The sequence below is a fragment of the Brachyistius frenatus genome, unplaced genomic scaffold (assembly GCF_029030835.1).
Source record: "Brachyistius frenatus isolate BFR_SWC_R1_liver_20210118 unplaced genomic scaffold, ASM2903083v1 Contig_5, whole genome shotgun sequence".
Classification (NCBI taxonomy): domain Eukaryota; kingdom Metazoa; phylum Chordata; class Actinopteri; family Embiotocidae; genus Brachyistius; species Brachyistius frenatus.
Window position 1 is genome coordinate 4525907 of NW_027210604.1, and position 25629 is coordinate 4551535.

Genomic DNA, 25629 nt, shown 5'->3' on the forward strand with positions numbered 1-25629 from the left:
ACTACACAGACTTTACAAATACATTTTTCTAGAATCTGTGCCACCCTTCAGTATCAATATATCTGATGTCCATCCAGAACAAACATCTATAAATCCACTTCGGAATTAAAAAAAAAAGGAGCTCCTTGTCTTGTATTCATCAGGTGATTTATACACAAACAGAAACTGCGGGTAGCCAAAGTTGTGAAGTGTGGCCCCATGGGTCATTATGAAACACTCCTGTGTCAAAAGACTTTCTCAATTATCATAACGGATTCTTTATACTCACTATATTTTCATCTCTTCCTATTACATCCTTCCAATTCTAAAGAAAAGTTATGCTATGGCCCAATAAACTATTCTGTATTACTGGATGACTAACAGTTACGCAGCATTTATTTAAAATGTGTTTAGACATATTTATTCTCTTTTTGGAGCAAATTCCAAATACAGAATTGAAATACATATAGTTTTTGTAAACTTAAGAACACAATACAGATCGAGATAAGTAGCTCCGTCTGGTACTGCTGTTACCTGGGACTTAAGGCACTATTTTGCTATGTCACAGCACAGTAAATCTAACAGCTGAAGCTACACTCACACCATTTTGACCTCTGTTAGGTGAGTGGATGAGCCAAAATGAAGCAATCTCACTCTTCTCACACTTTATGTGATATCATACTGAGTGTGTCAGTCTGAACATGTTACCTTGATTAACAATCTAAAAATAGGACTCACACGGTGATGAGTGTTATCCCCTGAACACATCACCGGGCAGAGATGCTTACACACTCACAATCGGTTTCAGAAGAAACAAAGTCGACCCCGATTCGACTCGTGTCCTTTCTATTAAACAAATAACTACATTCATGAGTTGAGTACAATCGTTATTTGCAGCTTTTTTTGTTTGCTTTTTTAAAGACACACACCTTAAAGGTCTGGGAGTGTAACAGATATAGAACTACTTTTAATAATGAGCACTTGGCCTGAAGCCATGTCAACATCTGGCTGAAAAGTACTCGTCAACACTCGTCAAAGGCAAATAGCTGTCAGTGAACATTTAGCACTGATTAACAACGGAGAGTATTGTCATCACACTGAGCCTTTGGGTTAAGGAATTCGGGAATTTCTTTAGCATTTCAAGTTCAGATATTTATCTTTCTTCATCAATTTCCAAGACAGCTTACTGTCTTACTTCACGTCAAATCATAAGACACAAGAGTTTCCGTGGGTATAGTACAGTAGGCTAGTCCTGGCTACTCTAGATGTGTGTCAGTACTTTCATAAAGAAATATGAGGGTTCACACTGATGTGAAGTCAATCTCCTCTACGAGAAACAAACAATGCAGTTGCACTCGTAAATTATTTACATGTTCTGAAACCACAAGGCTTTGTTGCATTTGTATGTTTTGAATGTGGGTTTATTTACGATTAGAGGTGAGAATGAGTCATTTTGGGGGTTCAAATTGTTTTGTTCAGCTCTTTTAAAGATTTGCCGTGCCTGTAAGTAGTTTCTTTCTACTTGAAGCAAGGCTATTTAAAAAAAATTTATGCACAACATGGTTTAGTTCTTCACCTCAGTAGTAAATTCTGGTTCAAATTGCTTCATTCTTCAAAGCCACTCTCTATTGAGTAATATGCACAACAATGATGTAAATGCAACTTTTAAGTAATTTTAAATCAACAGTGAGGGAAGCTTTGTCTCTAAAACCCACTAATTCGGTCACATAGTCTGTCCAGCTTTAGGATTCAGTGGGTTTATTTCTTACATCCTCAGAGGACACCTACCTCCAGTCAAATTTAAGGGGTCAAACCAAAGTCACAAATTGTACAGTCACATGATGTTTGTTGATGTGGCAGAAATAACCTGTCATCCTCTGAACTTTGACTGCTGAACCTTTTATCTGCCCCGAACAGCCAATGTACTTTATGAACTGTACAGAAATGAACGGTAAGCCAGCTAGTGGTGGATGTGTCAGAGGGAATGTCTGTGTGTTTTTGTTCAGCTCAGCCTTTGAATGAACTCAGAACTTACTCCTAATCCTTTCCTTACTGTCTCTCTCCTTTTGTGTCTACACATCTATAAATTTGAGTCATAAATCTCTGGGATAAACGCAAAGTTTTCATTTACAGAAAGCCACATGGATGAATCACCTAGTACACACATCCCAAATTTGAGTCTAATTGCGCATTTCCATTGACTATATATGAAATCATGCCCCATTAACAATTAATTACATCCATTTGCTTTCCTTAGATCCAATTTTTCACTCCTAATATGTTTATGAAGGTAAGTCTATGAGAGGTTTTAAGAAGTAGGTGTTGTGACCGATACGGTTTTCACCACGACAACTCTGAGCTTTACTCGTGTGTGAACAGTAACACATAGAAATCGTGCAGTGGGGCCAGTGAACAGACAGAAGCCTCCTAAAATAGTAGGCTACCCGATTAACCCACTTCGATTTGTAACTCTGTCTAATCCACTGCTGCAGCAGGGCCCCAGCCTTGTGTCATCATCAAACAGGCAGCGAAAACACGAAAATATGAGAGAGAGAGAGAGAGAAAGAGAGAGAGAGATGAGAACAGAGGGACAAGCAAATGTAACAGAAGAGAGACATGGGACAGGTGTGAAAATGATTACCCTGCAATAAGTGGATGGCAAAACGTGGATGGCAAAAAGCTGTTAATTCCCCGTGCTGTGCCCACCGACAAGAAAACAAGATGCTGTTAGACCTACTGCTACAGGGGAACGGGCTGCTGTCTGCACATCCACCCCATCATTCACTGTCACAGGCAGCAGTGAATCAGATGCCTAACTAGTGTGCTTCTTTAACCTGGGGGAATTGATTACACGCCTTCCTTCCCCTGACATTTAGAGCTGTGGCACTAATTGTACAATAAGCAGGGTCTGTAACATTAATAACGATCTAAGGACTATATCTGTGGCGCACACGCGCGCGCGCGTGTGTGTGTGTGTGTGTGTGTGTGTGTGTGTGTGTGTGTGTGTGTGTGTGTGTGTGTGTGTGTGTGTGTGTGTGTGTGTGTGTGTGTGTGTGTGTGTGTACTATGATGGCTGCCCTGTATGTTATTCCATTTATCAGTGTTAGGTGCTGCGCATCAAGCTTAAAAGATAATCAGATTTGAGTTGTTTAGCAGGACATAAAACGCACCGGCCTGATGGTGGTCACACACTTGAAGAATAACTTCACAGACAACAAAGTGTAGCTGTGGGGTTCTTATGTGGCTTAATGAAGTCAGCTTTAAAAGTTTTAGAGAGCTTGTTTTGCAAAAGGGAACTGAGAAAGGGCTTATTTTTTCTTCAGAACCAAGGGGTGAGCGTACACCCACACTACAGCTGAATGTTCATTTACATAATGTTTTTCCCCACTTTTGTCTTTCTACATTGTGTCTGCAATTTAACAGGAAGTAACCCACATGGGTGTTGAATTAAGCCACACTAGCAGCTCTGTGAGGTCATACTGAGGCAAAGCAGTGCTTCAAGTGAAGTATCAACGTGAATTATTCTAGCAGGTAATGTTTAACTAGTCTTGCATTTTTAACGAGACTGTTGCTCACAGCTTCAATTTCTTCGCTGTGAATACAGTCTGGTAACTCGGCTCAAATTAACGTTTGCACAGCCACTCTGAATCAGCGACCAGTGTCGGTGGTTAAGCGCGTCTGTCCCGCCCCTCCTTCGCTGTGATTGGATGGCTGGTGACAGTGACTCTCGGTGACCCCGAAATGTTCAGCGTTCAGTGCAGAATAAATACCCATCACCTCGTCAAGCTGATGCCGTTTAATAAAACCATTTTTTTTTTATTTTTAGAACAAGCTGTACTCAGGAATAAACGCTTTGGTGGCCTTAGATAGTTGCAGCGGAGTGTCGGCAGGTTTTGTCGCATGCTGATTTGTTGAAATTAACCAATAATGAAGAGTAAGATAAGTAAAAATGAAACGACAGATGATTAATAACAAATGTTCAATTCATCCTGTTGGGAACACCTGAAACATAGTTAATGACAGTCAGTACCAAAGATGCCAACCTGCAGGTGGGAACCCTGAATGTCCGTATTATATTCTATGATAATCCATTTGGCATCTGAATATTCTGTATTTCAATAGACAATACAAGTTCTGACCTGCTCATGGTGCTGGAGAAAAATATCAGTGAGAATAAATTGCAAAGCAAATAATTAGTACTGTCCTGAGGCATGAGAATATAAAGGAGGGCATGTGGCAAGGGTGCAAACTGTGCTGAAACACGGAGGAAAAAAAGGCAATTTAAAGGCCAAGTTTGGCCGACTGTCTCTGAAGAAAAACCTGTTGCAAAGACTGCTGATGAGATTTAAAGAGATACCTGCAGTAAGAACAGAAAATAATGGCAGTCTAATGCTTCAGTCACCATTTACTTCTTCTTTGTACACACAGTTTATGAGATTTTGGCTGCACATACAGCTGTGGTAATCTTGCCATGGCGACAGCTGCTCCATCTACCTCTCCTCCCTCTTCTTCTTCTAGTTCGTCTCACTATCCCCTGTGTCCTGAATACTGTAGTATCTCTTTCAGCTGTGCCATTACCTGCCCACCAGCCATTACTCTTGAGTTTTCTGTTTTCTGTTTGATACCTATCTCAATTACCTGCTTACCCAGATCTACCCCATCTGCAATTAACTCAATTAAAGATAAAGATGGTGCATAAAGAGCCTCTGCCAGGTTGCCCATGCTGTTTTGTTGCCTTGTTTTTGCAGCCTTCATTCTGTTCTCCCTGTTTATGGGACCATCTGCCTGCCTTTTGAGTAACTGCCTGTTACCATCACTAATATATATTTGTTTGCTATATCTGATTGACTTTGTTTCCAACTGTTACCCTGCCAATTTACCGGGTGAATACTTGATTATCTCTTGAGTTTAGGACTCCCACTCTGCAATCCAGTGTTGGAATTCTTCAATAATCTCTACATAATGATTGTTACTCTATTTGTGTCACAATAATTATTTTGCTACTACTTTAGTGTTGCTATTTTGCATTAGAAACTGTGTGAATACTAATTGATCATTACTAAAAGAAACAAATGTTTCTGAAAGAAAAACACGTGCAAATCTTTGTTTTGCTTATTATCAACAAATCTCAGAACAAAACCAAAAACAACAATGCATTCATGGAACGTTCTGACCTCCCTACCCGGTCTGACCTCCATGCCTGTCAGCACCGGCCCCTTTTCTCCCACAAAAACTATACATCTTTAAAAGAAAAAAAACCAAACAGGTACAGCTACATACTGTTGTGATTAAAAATACTCAAATTTCCAAGAAAAATCTACCCACTGTTACACAAACAAGAGCAAATACTGCATTTGTCGGGGACTATTTTCAGTCACGTATTAATCCACATGTCGGAAAGAACCAGATGGGGTTTCAACCTTCCTGTCTGAAAGTCTGTACTCATCAGCTGGTCCCCATTTTCACTCAGATCTTAAACCGATCCCTGAAGCCTTCTAGACCGCCTGCAGTGTGTCTACCAGAAAAACAGGTTAGTGGATGATTCAGTCAACACGGGACTGCACTGTATCCTGCAACACCTAGACTCCTAATGGACATTTGCAAGGATTATAGGCTTCAGCTCAGTGTTCGACACCGTCATCCCAGAAGTCCTCCTCTCCAATATCACCTAATTCAATGTGCATGCCTCCACTCGTCAGTGGATCAGAAATTTCCTGACAGATAGAAGACAGCAGGTGAGGACGGGGAAAATCACATCCAGCACCAGGATAATCAGCACTGGAGCCCCCCAGGGATTTGTTCTCTTCCCACTGCTATTCTCACTTTACCCCAATGACAGAACACTAGTCTGTTAAACTCCTGAAATTTGCAGATTGCATACGGATGGGAGGTACTGCTAGCACTGTGGTGCAGGCACAACAACTTAGACTCGCTCAAAACTGTGGAGATGACAGTGAACTTATGGATCCCGTGTCGACTATGGAATCCTTCAGGTTTCAGGGATCTAAAATCTCCTGGGACCTGAAGTCAGAAAACAATATTGAAATAATCATCAAAAGCAGAGGATGTACTTCCTGTGACAGCTCAGGAAGTTCAACCTGCCTAACGAGCTGCAGGTCCTGCTCTACACTACAATCATCAAGTCTGTTCTCTGCACATCCACCGTGGTATGGTTTGAACTGGCCACCAAACTAGATGGAAACTGGACGGAAACATACTATAATGGACAGTCAAGTCCTTTAGAAAGGTTTATTGATGCTGACACACCCACCATTCATTAGTTTGTACACAACCACAGTTGAAAAAGGGCAGGAAAATCACTACCGACTCCACACACCCTGAGCATAACCTGCGACGTCTCCCCTCTGACAGCCGCTACAAAGAACAAAACTATCAAGACACAAGAAACGTTTTTTCCCTCACCATCATCCAGATGAACAATTAAACCAGTCACTGGTCATTGTCAAATATACAGTAAATGTCACCATCAAAAACATGTGTAATTGTCAAATAAGTATTCAAGCAGGCTGCGTATACTTTATACAGACAAGCATGCGTGCATATTTAATATAGTCACTGACTATATATAATGTATTTTACTTCTTCCTCATTTTGTTCTATCATCTAGATCATCGTCATCATCACAACACAATCACCACTTTCATCATTTATGTTGAGTTAATTGGTTCTACCAATGAGCAAACACCTAGCCATTTTATGTGTTGTCACTGCTGACATAAAAAAATCTTCTTTCTAGTATACAAACAACCAAATTCATGTCTGTCCTTTTACACTCAAGTAGACTTTAGATGTAATCTAAACAGATAACTAAAACGCTACAGGGAGGAATATGTATCTAAACCTACTAGCATCAACAATGCAAGTTGGAGAGATTTGTATCAATGCTCTATTCACACAATTCCTCCACTTTTCCTTCACCCCCTCCTGCATCTTTCGTGACCGTCCTATGGGGTTTTCTATTTTCTGTATTTGTATGTATACAGCTTCTGTATGGTTTCACTTATTCTTTTCTCTTTCTCCCTGAGTGTGTTGATGAGTGTAGCAGGTTGTTGCTGAAGCTCTTCAGGTGGGAAAGAGAAAGCCGGGTGGAAAATACAAGGCTTCATGAAAATGGCTATTAAAACAGGAAATTACAGAAGAATTTCCCTGAGAATATTTTGTCAGCTAAAAGCCACCATGCATCAAAGCCCAATAATAAAGGAATAAAATAGATTGTTCCGGTAAATGTTCCCTATAATGTAGAAGTGAACAGAATCCACCAGAACTACTTTTTTTGAATGACCTCCATATCAACTTTTATTAAACAGTAAAGATATAAAGGGAGTACATTTCATTGGGAGCATTTACACTGAAAGAATCAAGTTCCTACCACAACTTATCAAATTAATGATAGCATTACTATGTAGTGAGGGACATTCTTCATTTCCAAAAATGTGCTTCCATTCATATGTCATCAGAGGACAAGCATTGCTAACTTGACTATTTCCAATGCATTTGCAGTGGGCTGATTAAATGTTGCAAATTAATGCTTTGAATTTTAGGAGGATTTTTTTTGACTTTTCTGAAATCATGGATCCATCGAAACGGAGAGTGGACTGGAAGCAACACGACACACAAAGTAAATTCTCGATGGTGTGTCTTTAGGCTGCTTGTATGTGCATTAATCAATATTTCTATATGAACTCAAATGACTAATGTGAGAGGGGTCACTTGTAATAACGAACTTTGCACTTTCCCTTTACCCTCTGTGGGGCTGTTTAGTGTCTTTCAGCTCATCGATTTTGTTTGACGCCTTGTGACTTTGCTGTTTTGTTTTTGTTTACTTTCACTGCTCCTAACTAATCAGTTTCATCTGCAGTAAGCAGCTGTTTTCACGCAAAAAAAAAAAAAGCTCTTAAAAAGCAAATGTATGCTATCTTGGTTAAATTTGTCTCTGCTCTGTCTCTTACATAATTCAAGCAGCAACTTTCCTGGAAGCTCTGTGAACATACCAGTTCGTGAAGAAACATGGCCGGGGACTAGTGGGGGGATTAGGATTTGTGAATGTGTGTATGTTCATGAAATAACAGAGAGAGAGTGTGTGTGTACATTCTCACTAGAGACACCCTAAGTGTACAAGTATGTCCATGTCTGCCCTATGCTTGTAGGCTTAATATAGACTGAGGATAAGGAAGAGACATTCTCACTACAAGAGTCACTCCAGAGGACTTTTGACCACTAAAACCTTTGATGCAGCAGTTTTGAGTGGTGAACATTTAAGACAACTCAAGAATTTGAATTATATGATTATAACTATAGCACATTTTTAAAGAAAAACACATTCAATGTGCCCATTTTTGTTTAGAGAATTTCCTCGTGTTGCACAATATTCAAACCAAACATCTTAAACCGTACCTGTCTGATAAATACTTTATCGTCTACGATTGAATCTAGAAACTGAGATCAATGCCTATTGGCTCATTATAAGTTGTAAATATAGAATGGACATCATTTTGATATTTTGACAGTTCATTTTACAATGAGACAAAAAAGTCAGCGTCTTTATACATTCACAGATTTTAATTGACTTTAGCACATTTCTTTCCACAATTGGAAGGTGTATCAGACTGAGAATCTTCACACCTTCGCCTCTACAGTTTCACTAGTTATTATGAAACCAGCATGGAGATAATATGAGCACTGACAAAGACTGTGCTGATCAACCTTTGTGTAATTTTGTTGAGACCCCACCAGTGTACAGCGTCAAAAGAGAAAATATTTACAGAATTCTTTCAAGAAAAGAAGTCGCATTCATCATCTTCAATGATTATTTATGGGATCTATCAACTGATGAGCATCATTACCATTTTTATGCCCTGATTAAGGTGATGTTTTCCTCACCATTGACATTATATACCATGTGTAAAAAGCGTATACCCGTGGCACGGAACCCTATTTAAAATAATATTGACTTCAAGTCCAACTTATTGGCTAATGTCAACTTCACATCACTTTACACTTTCCGCCCACATCAGCAACAGGATATTGAAAGTGGCTGTGAGATAGAATTAGAAACAACTATGTATGCAGACTTAATATCATTTTAAAGTTGTTAGGTTTGGATGAGATATTACGCAACACCACATAAGCACTTCCACAATCTTTCTTCCCTTTTATTATCATATGGCAAGCAATAATCTCTTTCCTTTCAGCCAACATCCATTATGATGTATCATATCTTTATATTATATAGTATAGGTCTAGTTTTCATTGCAATCTTTATGCATTTACAGGAGACATGCTGAGAGGTGGAAATACCAGGGTACTAAAATGGGGGGCTCTGAATTTCACAGTCCTTCTCCAACAATCAATACGCTCCTCTTGACCTTTATGTGCATCAATAATGGTATTTCTACCTTTTAGAGGAGGATAAGAACTTTAATTCATCCTCAGACAGGAGAATTTCTCCCCTGTGAAAACTGCTGGCTTATGATTCAAGTGCTCAGGAGCTCAGCCAAAAGCAAATATTGAGACTTAAATGGCAGTGGAGAAGACAAAAGTGAAATTGCTGGGAGAAAGAAATCCACCAGTGCCTCAACATGCCGACATAATTTCCATTCTTCCTTTGTCCAGTGCGAGAATTAAGGCTTGGTCAGTCACTTGCCTTGGGTTGAATGTCTAACATGACATTGGTATTCAGTGTGTGCGTCCCTCTTTGTATGTCCACCTCTGAGTCATGCAGAATGAACCCTTGGCAGCACTAGGTACATGACCTTCCCTCCAACACCAGCACCGCTGCTGGCTCTCCACATGGTAACTTGTTAATGTCAGAGCGCTCACTCCCATCTATCTCTGTCTCTCCCTCTGTTTCTTTATGTCACATACTCAGAGGTGAAAACTTTGACCCCTAGGTCTAACACAATCATACCCTATCCCTTTTCACCCTCGCAGGCTTGGGACTTTGGCTCTGACACCCAGGAACAAGTGACCTTTCATGGGTATGTAATGAGCACCGGTCGCATCTTCCTCATTCCACGTCAGGCTCCAGGCCTAAATGACATGGGATGTTGTTTTCTACACGCTATAGGACTCAGGAAAACTAAGTTTTAACAACTAAACACCAAATCAGTCATCACCATGGTATCATCTTGTAGAGACGTGTCTTGTTGAGGTTTGTCTTTAACTGTCAACATTGGATTTTGGGGGAAACCCTGCAACATGTTTTGAGTGCAGGCTGTGCATTTAGACATCAGAACTGCTTATGTGACAAATCCCAGCGAGGACTTCGTGTCCTCTGGGCCGCTCACGCTCGAAGGCTTGCGTACTTCATTTGGTGACTCATCTGAAGTGAGCTGGAGGCCTATGTTGTGTCTAAATGGGTTTCTGCTCCATGACATGGGTAAAAAAAAAAAAAGAAGTGCTAAAACAGATGGTTTTTAGACAAACCTCTTCGCAGTTCTTTATTTTAATGGCCCCTCTGGAAAAGTCCAATGTGTATACCATGTCATCACCTGCTCGTGTCTCTGTTAATAATGTGAGGCCTCCAATAGAGAGTAATAGCAAGGGGATGGAAGATTATATTGTTAATACATACCAAAACATGGATGTCCTGCTCTGCCCTAATGAGAAATGGGGCCCTGTTGGATGCATCCCTCTGTGACATCTCTCCATTATCCCCAACCCTGTGTCTTATCTGTTCACTAAAGAAAGTACACTGGGTGGTTCTATCCCAGCACCAAAATAAGTGGCAGACAGAGAGCCAGATGGGGTAGAGGAAATGGAAGAAGGGAAAGTGCTTCTACACCAGCTGCTATCCTGAAAAGTGGTTACATTTATAGGAAGGAGAGCAGATCAAAGTTGCCGAGACCATTACACACACATGTGGCCTCTCCTTTTCATGACACTGGAGTGGGTCAGGTGGTAATGACTCCCCTTTCACATTAGAGAGTGTTTAGTAGGCCAAACCTACAAAAGAATGAGATGATCAAAGAGGCTGCACGGCTCTGGCTTTGTGTGTTTGGATCGAGAGTGGGATTTTTTGTTTTTTTGTTTGGCCATGTGTGTGGGTGTGTGTGTAATGATGCTAGGATTTACTCAATTTTTTTTGGTTTTTCTGAAAGCTGAAAAGAGGAAAATAGTGGCAAAAATAGTTTTAAAATAAGCATAACAGACTTTGGTGTATCCTGTTGGATTAGTTGTGGGACCCACACTACTGTATATCATATATTTGAAACACCATGATTAAAAATCTAGCCAGCGCTCTTTCAGGGTTTCCTCACTAGATGTTTTCACTATCTAAATATCAACATTTATAGCCAAGCACAATTTTTCTTGTTTTTTTCTTATTGGTTTGGATCTTAATAGAAATAACATCTTACATAATACGTGTACTTGATTCTTGGAAATACATCCTATATCGACACTTAGGGTGCACACACACACACACACACACACACACACACACACACACACACACACACACACACACACACACACACACACACACACACACACACACACACATGAATAAATACAGTGTGAGGCAGCTTTCAAGCTCTTCCATTGGTTACTCAGGGACAATGTGCCTTTAATTAAGAATTCAAGGCCACTGTGAAGGGCTCTGTAGACCTGCATTGTGTATGCGTGTGTGTGCGTGTGTGCGTGTATGTGTGTGTATGTGTGTGCGTGTGCGTGTGTGTGTGTGTGTGTGTGTGTGTGTGTGTGTGTGTGTGTGTGTGTGTGTGTGTGTGTGTGTGTGTGTGTGTGCGTGCGTGCGTGCGTGCGTCTATGAATGTGCCTATGGTTGTGCAGGTCTTCTCTGTAAATAGACACAGCATCATCTGTTTTCTCATCTCATCTCGGCACATCAACATAGTCTACAGGAGCACAAAGATAACAACATGAGCAAAAAGCCTTTGGGTGCTGCTGCCAAAAATATTCTAGCGTGTAATCATTCCCTGACATCAAAACATGACTTATATTGCAGCTAGTAACATCAAAACAACTGCAACAGCCAAATTATGTAGAAGTTTCAAAATTAAAATATGCCATCTCCAACAGTGAAGGTCAACCATGGAAAAAGACAATGGTTCAAGCATAAAGTACAAATGACAATGGACCTATCAAAAGCTCATGCATATTACAATAAATATACATTTTTGCTCACCTTGTCAACTGTATCATAAGTGTCAAGAGTGACCTCCCATGACGATATCATACAGCCTTGTGTTTCTCTGTAAACTGAGGTGCAGTTCTACCATCTCATCACTAAGAGGTGCACTTGTATGAAACTTAATCTCCACTTATCATATCCACAGCTCTCATTTTCATTCACTGTCACTGTTTGAAGCAAAGCAACTATAAACCAGATTTGACCAAAAAAAAAAGCCAAGACATTGCTCGTAAAGAAACATAAACAACATGAGGAAACAGGAAATCGTGCAGAGGTTGAGACTTAGGGACGATATTATAACTTTGTCTGTGAGGCATGATAGACGTGAGCAAATTTGACTTCTTTGACTCCCCCAAATTCATTGATTTTGTGACGTTAGTGATGGGGGGGGGGGGGGGGGGGGGGGGGGGGGGGGGGGGGGGGGGGGGGGGGGGGGGGGGGGGGGGGGGGGGGGGGGGGGGGGGGGGGGGGGGGGGGGGGGGGGCATGACAGCAGCCTCTGCTCAGCAAAATAAGCAGCAATCAGCTTAGAAGACCAAAAACAAATAGTCCATCTGTGTTAGTCAATTTCAAAGCCACAGAGAGGTTGAATTTGTGTCATTAACCCCTGGACACATAACGACCATTGCCTTTGAAGTCTGAAACCCCTAAATCGATGCCAGTGATCCGAATAAAGACACAAAGTCTCAAACCCACAAGTCAATGCGAGTGATCGGAGATGAGACACATTTACGCAAGCCTGCATTAAGAGGGGGGTTCCCCGGTGGTTTTGAAGGGTATTTCCCCAGATAGGTTCATGCATAACAGCAGTCATTAGTACAGAATGGTCACCCATTGTCAAAAGTAGAGGTGATAATGGCCTACTTACCATATTGACTTCTGATACCATGTCTATGCTGGCTATGTCTATATTCATTCCCACTCCAACCGGAGCACCTGGGACAGATCAAAACAACAATAAGCAAAAGACACACTGTACATGAGGTGCAGCCCGACTGAGACATGGACACATTTCAGAGGAGGCACTTTACGAGAAACGTTTAATGGAAAGTACGTGACGGGAACACAGATAAACACTCGTGAATGTAGCTGTTGTCAGCCGGATGATAGTTTACAGTGTTCGTGTCGGGTGGGATTAGATGCGCTGACCTGCAGTGAAAGCGCCGGAATTCCCCCCGAAAAGTTGTCAACTTTGAATCACATAACCTTAAAAAAAATACATCAGTCGCACTGAACACCTGAACTGGAACATGCACATAAAGAAAAAAAGGGCATCTATTTGACTAAAATTCCGACAGACGTGCTCAGGGAGATGACAGTCACCTATTTTTTTTTTTTTTTTTTTCTCACTGTAGTGATTTTTCATTCAAATTAACGAGCTGGCGTAATTTATCGTCTGCATTCACCCATGAATATCATTACTCGTGCATTATTTCATTATGTCGGGTTGTTTTGACATCTATTACCGTCACTGTATCATATAAAATGACAGACTGTGGCACCTGCAGAACCCGATAAGAAATGTCTCTTTTACTTTCCGAAACAGCAAATGTAAGCGAGTATTGTAACAATTGAAACACTGTACGATCACACGGGCTGACAAGGCGCAAACTCGAGCAGAGTTGGTGATAATACGAGTTCATTTACCTCCGAAATCTGGCCTCAATCGTATATCATAACCTTTCAACAGTCTATCCACCGTTTCTTTGACCAAAGACATATTGCTGGGGTCATTGGCACGGACACTATGGAGGAGAGAAAAAAAAGAAGAGAGAAAAGGAAACAGCAGATGTAAATGCGAGATATTCTTGGACCATAAGTGTCCAAGTATTTTCCATGCCGTCTGTAACACAGTCACACTTTACAATGAGTGGAGCATCCTCCGACCCTTTCACTTACCTTTGTGCGCTCGCCACAGCCACTACGATGGGGAACAGCCAGACGCAAAAACACCTCATTCTTCTTATTCTCAACACTGCCATACTTAAATTATGATTATAATTTTTTTTTATTTTTTATTTTTTTTTACTTTTAGTATAGACAGGCGAGCTCCAACTTATTCTTGCCAGTGCAGTAATTCCAATGCCGGGCGCATGCGTATTCCGGACCACAACATGAAGAAGCTGCGCCGCTGCTGCTGCTGCTGCTGCTGGTAGTGGCAGAGGCAGACACAGAGGGAATTTAAAGGAGAATCAAGACTTCATGATACTCTGGGGTACACGGGGGTCTCCCTGTTCTTTACTACACCTAGCGTGACTGTTTGAGAGGTGGCAGCTGTGACGGGAAAGTCGGTGGTTCGAAACCACGCGGAGGAAGTGGCGAATGTGGGTGGGCTTGTCTCTTTCCATTCGCTCCTGAAACACCCGTCAGCCAACTCGTCTGTCCCTGAGCAAGGCACTTAACCTCGCTGCTCCAGCAATGCTGCTCGGGGGCTCCCGGCTGAAGACTGGACAGATCCAGATCCAGTAAATGGGTATTAAATATAACTCATTGTGCGGAAATGAGAGCAGTTGCGGACGATTTAACTTTCCTTTAGTTTCGTAGTTTTTCCCACGTTTGACCACCAATCCAAACTTTCACCTCGGGGGAGTGGAATGTTTATGAGACAATAATGAGACCAATAAAGATCGTATTAGTATATCGACTATTGTTAGTCATATATATATATATATATATATATATATTAGGCTATTTGCTATTATTCCACGGCGCCATTAATATTAATCAGTAACCTCAGTGCGTACGTGACTTGTGCAATTGACTCATGAGGCGGCGCCGTGTTGTAAATGCATCCCTGCACCAACAGTCGCTCACGCATCGATCTCAACGCACTCGGGGGCCTCCGACGAAAACGAGAAGTGTCTTCGTACCCCGAGAGGCGCTGTGCCAATGCAAGTGCCTTCGGGGTTGGAAGCAGGTTGCGCGTAGCAGAGCAGCGTGCACCGAAGCCTACACTCAGCACATCTCTCGGTGCACGCCTGTGGCTCCACGCACTGGTAAGCAGGATGTGCGCCGCTGCGTAAACTCGGACACAAATCGTCATGGATATGGTGGGATCAGAGGCGGATGCTAGAGCAGCGAGCCCTCGTGTAGGGAGTCCTACAGCGACTCTTCTGCCTGACAGAGAAGGTTAAACCGAAGAGGTCGTAACCAGGAAGGAAGCTGCTGAATTTTCTCTTCTGTAAAAGAAAACCTAAAACTCTTCTTCATGTTACAACCTTTTTGCTTGGTTCACTTAAAAAAAACAAAAAAAAACAAAACAAACAAAAAAACGGAATCCACTGTATTATTGAAAAATCCCGTCTAATTCTCAACCCAATTTGACCTGATGGGGACGCTATAATTAAAATTCGTGTAAAATGTTAAAAACTGAATAGTAAAATTAAACGCAAATTGAACTGGATAATAAGAAAACCCCATTTGAGCCCCATTTCACAAATTGACAATATCCACAGGGGGTTGATATTAGAGACAAAGATTAGTTCGGCAGCAGCATTTTTGTCGTTTAAACCTTCACACAAGGCTGTGAATTATGTAACATGTACTTACAGTATCTTGCATCTCACTAGTAGATTTATTTGGTGCATTGTCACAGAGATAACCGCCAAATTCCATGTAGGGCCTCGTTTACGGCGTAAACATGGGTCATTGTTTGTTTCTTCAGATTTTTCAGAGCACAACAATGCACTAATTTAACAAAAGAAAGTACAAACAAGTTTATACTTTTTGTCAGTAAACTTTTTCTCCAGCTCAGAACATGTTATGATGAGTTTTCATGTTGTTTTACTTCAATTAATAAGCTATTTTAAAGTTTTAAATTAAAGAACATGCACACATGATTTGGCCACTGCAAACCTTTGAACACATTGACGTGGTTAATGTCAGACCTCTTTTGTAGCTGACAGTTGGCATTAAACCTGATATGGTCATTCAATATGTCAGTGTCTGCAACTATTATTTCAATTGAATCACTTCAGTTAAAGTACTTTTTTAAAATGTTTATTGCATTACTACTTTATCTCCTCGGTGTAATAAGTGATGTCCATTGTGTTTCCGTTTTCTCTTTAACGTGTTAAGATTGATAAACATAGTGTATTTTCTTGAAATTTGTTCAAATTAGTTATGTTCAAATCAAAGCCAAGCTATAAACACAGACAGGGAAGATGCAAGCTCAGAGATTCAGAAACTTGGGTATGTCCTGAATCATCAGGCAGATTAGATACGGACACGATAACTCAAAATACTACAATAAGATATGCTTTCAATATGCTGCCTTGGCTTTCGAAGGAATAGTTTAGTAAGCAATCTCTACACAGTGGAGATGGCACAGATTTAATATAGTGTGCACATAAGATGACGCTGATAACAAGCTAGTCTGGTGGCTGGTTGTGGTTATATCTGGTGGGAACACCAAGAATTCAGTGTGTTCTTGAGCATGCAATGGGTGCTGTCCACGGCGCTGATTCCTTCTGGGTACACTCAGTAGTAGGATCAGCACCATGGATAGCACTCATGTCATTATGTACTGTATATCATTTCCTGATGCAGTTGCCACCATGTTTTACATCAATTATGATATAACAAGACTCAAACTCAAACTGTTGTTTTACGTACATGCACAGATTTCAGTTATATAAATAGCAAGTCAATCTGTGTAATGTTTGGTTGTGACGCATATGATGGACATGATCACTATTTGTCAGGGGTTTACATAGCATGACATGTCTTTGACCATGCATTTCATATCCCACTAATATTCATTAGAGAATGAGCAGATGGTGGAACGCTACTGCTTCACCGATAATAATATTGCCGCTATAAAAAGGGATCATGATGTATTATAATCCCCGAATGTGGATGTTGACTTAATTTGAAACTGAGGCAAACAAACAAATATTTTGACCTGCTTTGCTGTTCTTAATGCCTGATCTGCTCAATTGTTTAACATTCCCAAAAGGCTCGAGCTACTCTATTTTCTCTCTCCATCCATGTCTTTCTGCATCTTTGCACTAAGAGGAAAATAATGACTGCTTTTCTGAGCCCCTCAGTGAAACATCATGCAATTCTGCCAGCGCAATATCCAGGTTGTCCTGTGCTGATGAATAAAAAGGGATGCCTGCAATGTCTGAAAAAAAAAAGGGCATTTGTGTTGTTTCATGTCAGTAAACAAGGGTTTGTTTGCTGGCATCTTGGCAAAATGATGGAAAATATGCGTATGCGGGGAAGAGGCTTGTGATTGCGCTCTGTGTGTGTGTGAGAGAAAGAGAGTGAGGACTCTGTGCCTGAGTACACAGATAACAGACCTCAGTTAATCATCTGCCATGACATTGACTTTTACTTTTTGCTCCACGATGAAAAACTCAAACAATGGCAGAAGACATCACACGGCGTTTAGATGGGCATAACTTTCGATGTTAAAACGTGTTTTCTTCTTCACACATGCAAAAACTTGTTTCATACCGGCATTTTGCCACCAAATCGGGGGAAAGGTGCCACGTTCTGACTCTGGAAAGATTTTGATCCCCACATTATGAATGATGTGTAAACACAGCTCTAAAACCTTTGAAGTAAAATGAATCCTCCTGCAATCATAGTTATGGTCTATACAGTAGAAAAAAAAAACATCTATTCTTTTGATGGTCAAAGATTTGATTATTTTTCTAAAATAAAGTAATTTCATGAAGAATACAGGTTCATATCCATTATGATGTGGAGTTTTCCATGTTAAATCATGTGTCTTTAATTCTATCTCTACCCACCACGCGTCTCATTTATGAATGTTTCCACAATTAAATCTTTCTGACACTATTTGTAAAATCTCCCAAAAACTGGCAAACTAATAAAGCCATTGCAATCAGCTTTTATTTATTTACACATTCCAGGCGTGCAGTGGGAAGGTATTAATCGCAGAGGGTGGATTGCTATGCCTCTACAGCTTGTGGTCTTATTGTGGAGGTTGCACCTGGTTTGTTGGATTACTATGCCTCTACAGCTTGTGGTCTTACTGTGGAGGTTGCACCTGGTTTGTTCTCAGCAGGTTCTATCTTCCATGGATCGACTTTCTGATATCCATCCAGCCCTACAGAGATGGAGCGGCAATATGCCAGAGCACAAGATGAGCCAAAATAAAGTGCCATAATTTCACCCACGTATCGTCTATCTCTCTATTTGTCCTATAAATGTGCACTGGCTGTCTGATCAAAAATAACCAAACAACAAAAGCCTCAACAGTTAACATAAATAACATTTAATGTAAAATCAAGCGATATTTGTCAGCCAGAGATGGAAATTGTTCTGTCTTTCCCTGTAATTAAAACACCTCTCTATATTTCTCTTTATGTGTACTGCAATTATAGCATTGACACTGATGATTAGAGCTCCTTAACTCAGCAGGAGAGCTCTAATAGAAGCCTTGGGGAGGCAAATTTAAACTATGGCTTTCTAGTTATTGACAATGAGAGTATTTTGGTCAGTGAGCGTGGTGTGATTATAGTCGGCCACAAAATTGATTGATGTTACTTAATTTAGTTTTTGCTGAAAGCATCTATATCTGGACAGGAAAAAACAGAACCAAATATTTACTGTGGTGCAGCAAAAAGGAACTAGTCAGATGTTTTGTCTAAGTTGAAACCCTCCTGGACTAATCAAGGTAACTCCTGAAACACGAAACAATCATCGTTGGTCAGACAAATCAAGCAGGTTGTAAACAAGCCAATAGTTCAGCTACGCTATTAAAACCTTCTTTATTTGGCTGTAAAACAAAAGGTGAACAGGAAACTACAGAAAGCACCACAGTCAGTCTGTAAACTGTTGGCTAATGAATTCTGCAACAAACATTTTGGGTTGGTAATTTTATGGTTCTCTTTTAAATAAGTTTGACAATCCAGTCAGCTTGTTTAAACCTATAAAGTTACGACAGAGAGTTCATATTATAACATAATCAATCAATCAAAGCCTCTGAAAATTTGGTCTCAAATCTTCAAAATATCAAAATTTGAAATAAGCAATTAAAAGGTTTTTTTTTTCTTTCCTATGTGTTGCTTTTTTTTCAACTTAAGTACCCAACTCCGAGACTGGACTTGCAGTTTGAAAAATTTGTGCAAATAAGTTGTCACCATTTTTCTACAGGGTCCCTAACACGTACAGTGAGCGAAGCACACATTACACGGCACAGACAGTATTCACACGTCGAGAAAACTTTTCTGAATTTTTGTGCTCATGTGGGATGTCGTCACTGACTAAGAAATTTTGTTTTCAGGGTTAAAGTATATGTACTTAATTACATTCCACCACTGTAGAGCTTTTGTATAAATCTCTAACTTTGGTATAAAAAGACAAATCCCTTTAATACTTCAATGCAAAGTCGTTTTTATATTCATGACTTCCCATCAGTGATGAATTTAAGACATACTCATCAATCTTCCACTGAATAATCAAGATACTAATACAGGGCTTTCCTTCTCTCTGCTTTCACCAGCAATTATGTTCATGAATTTTTCACCATACCTAATAGATCCATAGTCCACTGTGATATCTGCAGTGGTTGCACTCCATCCATTAGTTCACCTCTACTGAAGGCAAAAACTGCACATCAACATCGCCTTGAAATTTCTCAGGACCATTTCCTGGACTGCAGGGTTTCCGCAGAAGCTCTGGCACAACTACAGAGCTGCCACTAACGAAGAACTCCACCTGTCCCGAGCAAAATGTCACCATAGTGGTTTTGACCTGCGAAGTGTAGATAAGCAAGACAAACGAAGTTCATCAGCCAACCTTTATGCCTCATTACCTTTCCTCTACCAGAGGAGGCGCCACCTGCTACCTCTTCAAGGTTGTTGTAGTGTCCTTCCCTGCCTAGCTAGCACCAAAACAGCAGATTTTTGGCCGAATCCATGCCTACCTCCACACTCTCTTACTCCTCGTGCCTCTCTCGGTCTTTCATTCTGCCCCTGACATACGTTGGTTATTGGTGCCAGAACTGCTGACGGGAGTCCAGGGTGAGTGTCAGATTTAGCCACAGTTGGATGGGTGGAAAGATGGAGGGACTGATGGAAGGAGGGAAGGATAGGAGGATTATTTGAGGGCCTCTGCCAAAAGCCCCTCTTTTGGTGTCTTGGCGTCAGAAGAGGTGATTTAGACTGTGACACAAGATGATAACGCAGCAGTTGGCCTCTAGTGTTGCCATTCCACCACGCCACCTGCAGATTACAAAGATCAAGAGCGACTGTAAGACTGTAAGAGGAGCTTCGTTCCAACATGAGATATAAGCTCTATAAATCAGGGAGACCTACGCTCCTACAGTACAGACATACTCTTAAACTTTTTCACGAAGATGTATTTTAAAAACTCCTTTCAAAATGTGTTTTTTTTTTGTATCGTCAAGAACAAAGTCAACAAGCAGTCCAACAGTGGATTATTAACATTCTCTTTGCCACTTTTAACCAATCCTCGCATGCTTTTAGCATCCTTGACAGACAACCAGCTGTTTTGAGAGGTCAAGTTTAATCGGATCAACTCAGTTTGAAGACACAGCTCAGCAGAGTTAGCCAAGAACCACCTCTGCAGGCTCACTGACTTTAACTTGACATTGATTTTTTTTCCTCTTTTTTTTTTTTTTTTGGAAGTGGTAACCATAGAGACGAAATACTGTAACTCTCTGTTCTTACATCTGCTGAACTAGGAAAATCATATCCACGGCAATGATTTGTAACATCAGCACAAATTTAGCGCCAGCTAAATGATTGGTATATAAAACAAGCAAAGACGGAACGAACCATTTAACTCTCCCCTGCACATCATAGTTTGCTGTTTGTGTCTGAGTGGAACTTTTGCGGTTCTCTTTAGCTTTGAGGATGAGTTTCAGACCTCAGGTGTTTTAGTGAGGTGATCATTATGGCCATGTGTTAAGAAAGGCCAACAACTACAATTAAAAATGTAATACACCTCCAGTGTTTTTTTATATTGTCACAGTTTTGTAGACACATGACTGTGTCATGTGATTTTGCAACGATAAAGACAATTTAAAATGTTTTATATAAAAATACAAAAATAAGAACATTGAGAAAAATGTAAAACAAAATTTTAAAGGCAATAAAAAAAAAGTGCAAAGCAGAGAGCTGAGGAAAATACACTTCTACTGTCGCTCAAGCTGAAAAACATTCGATGAATTTAATGAATTTCCACATTTTTGTGAATTGATGTGTTTTGAGAACTTGGTTTCGAAAAACAGTGAAAGAAAAATTCAATAAGCCTTTCATCCCCCACTTAAATAGAAATGTAAAGATTACACACAGATCGGGTTATTAAAGAGATACATTTATGCTTTCAGAATCAATACAAACATATAGGTAGCACATACTATTTCAACTACAGACAAAAGCATGCCTCTGCACTACACTCTACTACTCTGCCTCTAGACGAAACCCCATAATATCAAGTTGTTAAAGTGAGTCCTAATTTTACTTCGTCTTCTAAATTTATTTTCTGCCTTCTTTGGATTTCACTTGGGGATTTTGGCAGTTTTGTGCTGCTAGTTTTGTATTTATTTTGGCTGCAGTTCACAAGACAGCTGAGGCAGTAAGAAAACAGTTTTAACAATTTGTCTTAAACCTAAAATATGTATTGTATGTACATACAGTACATATGTACATTCTGTATATGTATATGTCCGTATATATGAACAAATATGTCACGTTTCTGTTTTGTTTTACCACTTTTATTCCCACTCTCTCTACAGCAGGCGGTTGGCAACCGTTCAGCACACTTCATTGTGAAGCTTTTGGCTGTAGTCGGGCGAGAGGTCAACTGAGGCAGTGAGGACAACTGTTTTCTCAAAATCCACATTTTATCTTACTACGATATGGTTTGGTCTCCATGGAAACTGCAGTGGAAATTTTTTCCCAACGTCAAATCCTCTGGAGGAGGTGCAGCACATCATGTCTAAGGAGGAGATATTTTAAAGAACTACTGTTTGTGTCTGCTGTTGAGGATGTGTGACTATGGGGGCTGAGAGAGAGGGAGAGAGTGAGAGAGAGTGTGAGTGAGAGAGAGAGAGAGAGAGAGAGAGAGAGAGAGAGAGAGAGGCATAACCCAAAGTTTTCTAACGACTAAGTTTAACGGAGGTCTTATGCAATGACATTAGCGATGCTGAAACACAAACTCTATGTTCACACACAAATAATCTCTAACCAATACTTTTCTTTTCTAAACCCTAAAACGCCCCTTACCCCTAAATAACATTCCAAAATTCAGGTCTTACGTCTAGACCTCTTTACCACCACATAAAGAAAGAAACTTAACTCACACAAACCAAAACTTAACTGTAACTTTACCCTGAATCTCTTCCATGACTGTGTTCAAGTTACTCTCAGAAGCAATAAGCATTAATTCCTCACCTTCCTACTGTTGTGGACACATTTAGATCTTAATAGTCACACACACACACACACACACACACACACACACACACACACACACACACACACACACACACACACACACACACACACACACACACACACACACAACACACTCCCATTCCACCACACATGCCGGGTTTCTTCTACTGTAAGTAGTTACCATAGATACCACATTGCGGGGCTCATGAAGTACAGTCGATCCATCTCACGTGGGAGAAATCATGTATTTATAGAAGCACTGTGGCGTGGCCAGAAATGAGTTTAGACAATGGCCTTTTTGGCATAATAACAAGCGATGAAGTGGGGCAGTCTGTACGAAGGACCGCGAGGTACAGTGTACGAGTATGTCAGCGCTGACTTTGAATTGTCATTGTGTATAGCACTTTAGTGTAATAAAAATAAGTTGGATGCTCGAGCTGTCCGTGGTGCTGAACAACAGATGCACAGCAAAGCATTCCCAAATATTCCAATCTTTGAGCAAGAGATGGGTTTCTTTCTTCTTTCTGCATATAATATTCTGTTTTTGGAGCTTTTTCTTTTCCTTACAGCATGTTTTTGTATTGTCAGTCTTTTTCCAAAGAATAATTTGAATCACTAACACTGAGCATGCAGCTTAACAAAAAAAAAAAAAAAAACTCTCTGGTTCTGCCATCTGAGAGCTCCTCCTCTCTCTAAAGGTCAGCGAGTTTTTGGAAAGTTTCTTTCAATAAACTGCTAGCTCTGCAACCAGCTCCTTGAGAGGCTGCTATATGTGTTATGGGGAATCAAATACAGAGCGCATATCATGACATGTTTAATTAAATCCTATTTTGTTGAATAATGAAGTAATTAACAAACTCCTACTGAAAGCTTTTTCTTTATCAAACACATTGGATTTTGAAGTATGTCCCCTTATCTTCCCCAAGTAATTGTACTTCCTAAATTGACATAACTGAATTGCTACCCACCCTGGCATATGAGGTGCATTGTTCTCATGGAATGAAGCATACCTAATTGCAATCCATCATAATCACTGCGCCTTTTTCATCTCAATTCAGAACTTAAGCCTAATGAATGGTTCAGTGATTATATTTTGTGGAAATATTGTCGATTAGATATAATGACCTCCCATTATTTGATATTGTTCGCTTGACATGGGCTTTAAAACCTAATGACCAATTACAAAGAAGGTATGACATGGGCCAGATGGAATTGAAAATGAAATGCAGGATAATCAATAAAACTGGTGAAAGGATTCACCAGAGCTGACTGTTATCTATATTGACTCTCAAGTTGTAAGATTAATATCTGTTTCATATACTGACATGAATTTACATGGGTCCCAATTTAGCCAGTGGAACCATCTGCTTCCCTGCACCGCTGATTGTGGATGTTTGGCTGGGTGACTGACAGAGCATGCTTCTTGATGTGGTTTCCAGGCAGGCAGTGATCCAGCGAGGAAGACAGGCATTGCATTTTAATAGCCGTCTATAAGTCAGTCAGGCAACACGTCTAACCAGTCTGCAAACCATACTGTCAATCAGCCATTTAGCCAGCCAGACAAACAACTTAGGAAACAGCATATATGTCTTAGAAAGTAACTTCTATAATGATAGGAAATCGGGAGGACGAACATGTAAAAGCACACGCGAGTTCACATTTAGAATTTCGGCAATAACACTCATCTTGTGCAGCTGCAGACCTTTCTCTATTCAGTATTGGACTGTGCTAATAAGAGTGAATACTGAATAGATTCTCGTAATGGATGATGTACCTAAAAAGCAGAGATTAATAGTATCTGTGTTGGAGTGTCCGGTGCTACTTAATGCTAGTTATACCAGTTATAGAGGTGGATTAAAGAGAAATGGCTTGTATTTGTGTCATGTGAGTGCGTGTTTGTGGACGTACACACGATGCATGTGTGCGACTTCCTGTCAGTAGTCCTCGGAAAAAAAGCATGCTAAGCATATTCACACCCATGAGGAATAGACTTAGTTCCCTTTTGGCCCCGGCTTATCCACAACCTCAGCCGGTGCCAGCAAAGTGAATCAGGTCAGTAGTCAGTGCGTCTTGGTTTGTCAGATGAGTTGACCTCACGGTTGTAAGGACCCAGTTGATTATGGCATTAGGGTCAGATGACATTGTCCACCAGCAAGTTTCTAATATGTGTATTATTCCCACTGCCTCTGCTGCTCCTACTGCTGTGTCTACAATTCCCACTGCTATCCTCATTATAACTGCTATTATATAAATTAATGTTACACCTGACACTTCTACTCCTACAACTGTGACTATTGCAATCTTCTGCTACGACTCTTGGGTGGTGGGTTGGAGAGGATGTAGAGAAAAATATCAAAAGATGTCGTTTTTGATACTTATATTCCCAACATAGATAGAAATATATTTTATACCCTGAACAATGTACTATACCAACCAACTCCTCTATAGTGGTGCCACACAGTATAGGTCCTTTACTGTGACTCCTCTGAAGCAGCACATGTGCTCTCAGTTTTTGTAGCACAGGTGGAGGCACCATTTCTTTATGTAAACCTAAATTCCCAGGGAAAACATACTATTTATACTTTGACTATTGAGCCAAATCTCAGTGAAAACCAAGACAATTCGTTCCATTCATTGCATATATATCAAGGTAACAACTAATCTTCCTTGTTAGGACTAACTCTGGATGCACTTGATCTTAAACTGATTCATTGTTTTTTTTTTGCACATGATTTGGATCATATTTTGAGATCATTATATAACTTGTGCTTTGAGTACAAAGAAACCAGAGTTGAAGGATTATGTTGCATAATCAGTCTTCATATTTCAATGTTGTCAGAAGAATATTGTATGTTTTTTATGCCTTATATCAATAATTGATAACATGACCATGGTACCACTTATAACGAAAAAGTAATGCTGCGCTGAAAGAAAGTATTCTAACTCATTGATCTCTGAAGACATAACAGTAAAGACACTTGCTGACGTTGGTCAGATAATTTTTTTGTCTGTTGCAGGAATTCTTATTGTTTCTTCTTTTTGTTTTGTCTTAAGGTTCAACTTATGTTTGGTGCAAGCGTTG

At 40.3% G+C, this 25629-nt stretch overlaps 1 protein-coding gene across 1 annotated transcript in view; it reads right to left on the reverse strand.

Moving 5' to 3' along the window:
* LOC138632441 (gamma-aminobutyric acid receptor subunit beta-2) overlaps positions 1–14792 on the reverse strand; it is a 59965-nt gene extending 45173 nt beyond the window's left edge. Inside the window, exons 1-3 of the mRNA XM_069718013.1 lie at positions 14050–14792; positions 13798–13895; positions 13019–13086 (exon numbers count right to left, since the gene is read on the reverse strand). Of these exons, the coding sequence (XP_069574114.1) occupies positions 13019–13086; positions 13798–13895; positions 14050–14132 (249 nt within the window). The 5' untranslated portion in view covers positions 14133–14792. The remainder of the gene's footprint in view (positions 1–13018; positions 13087–13797; positions 13896–14049) is intronic.
* Positions 14793–25629: the final 10837 nt, after the last annotated feature.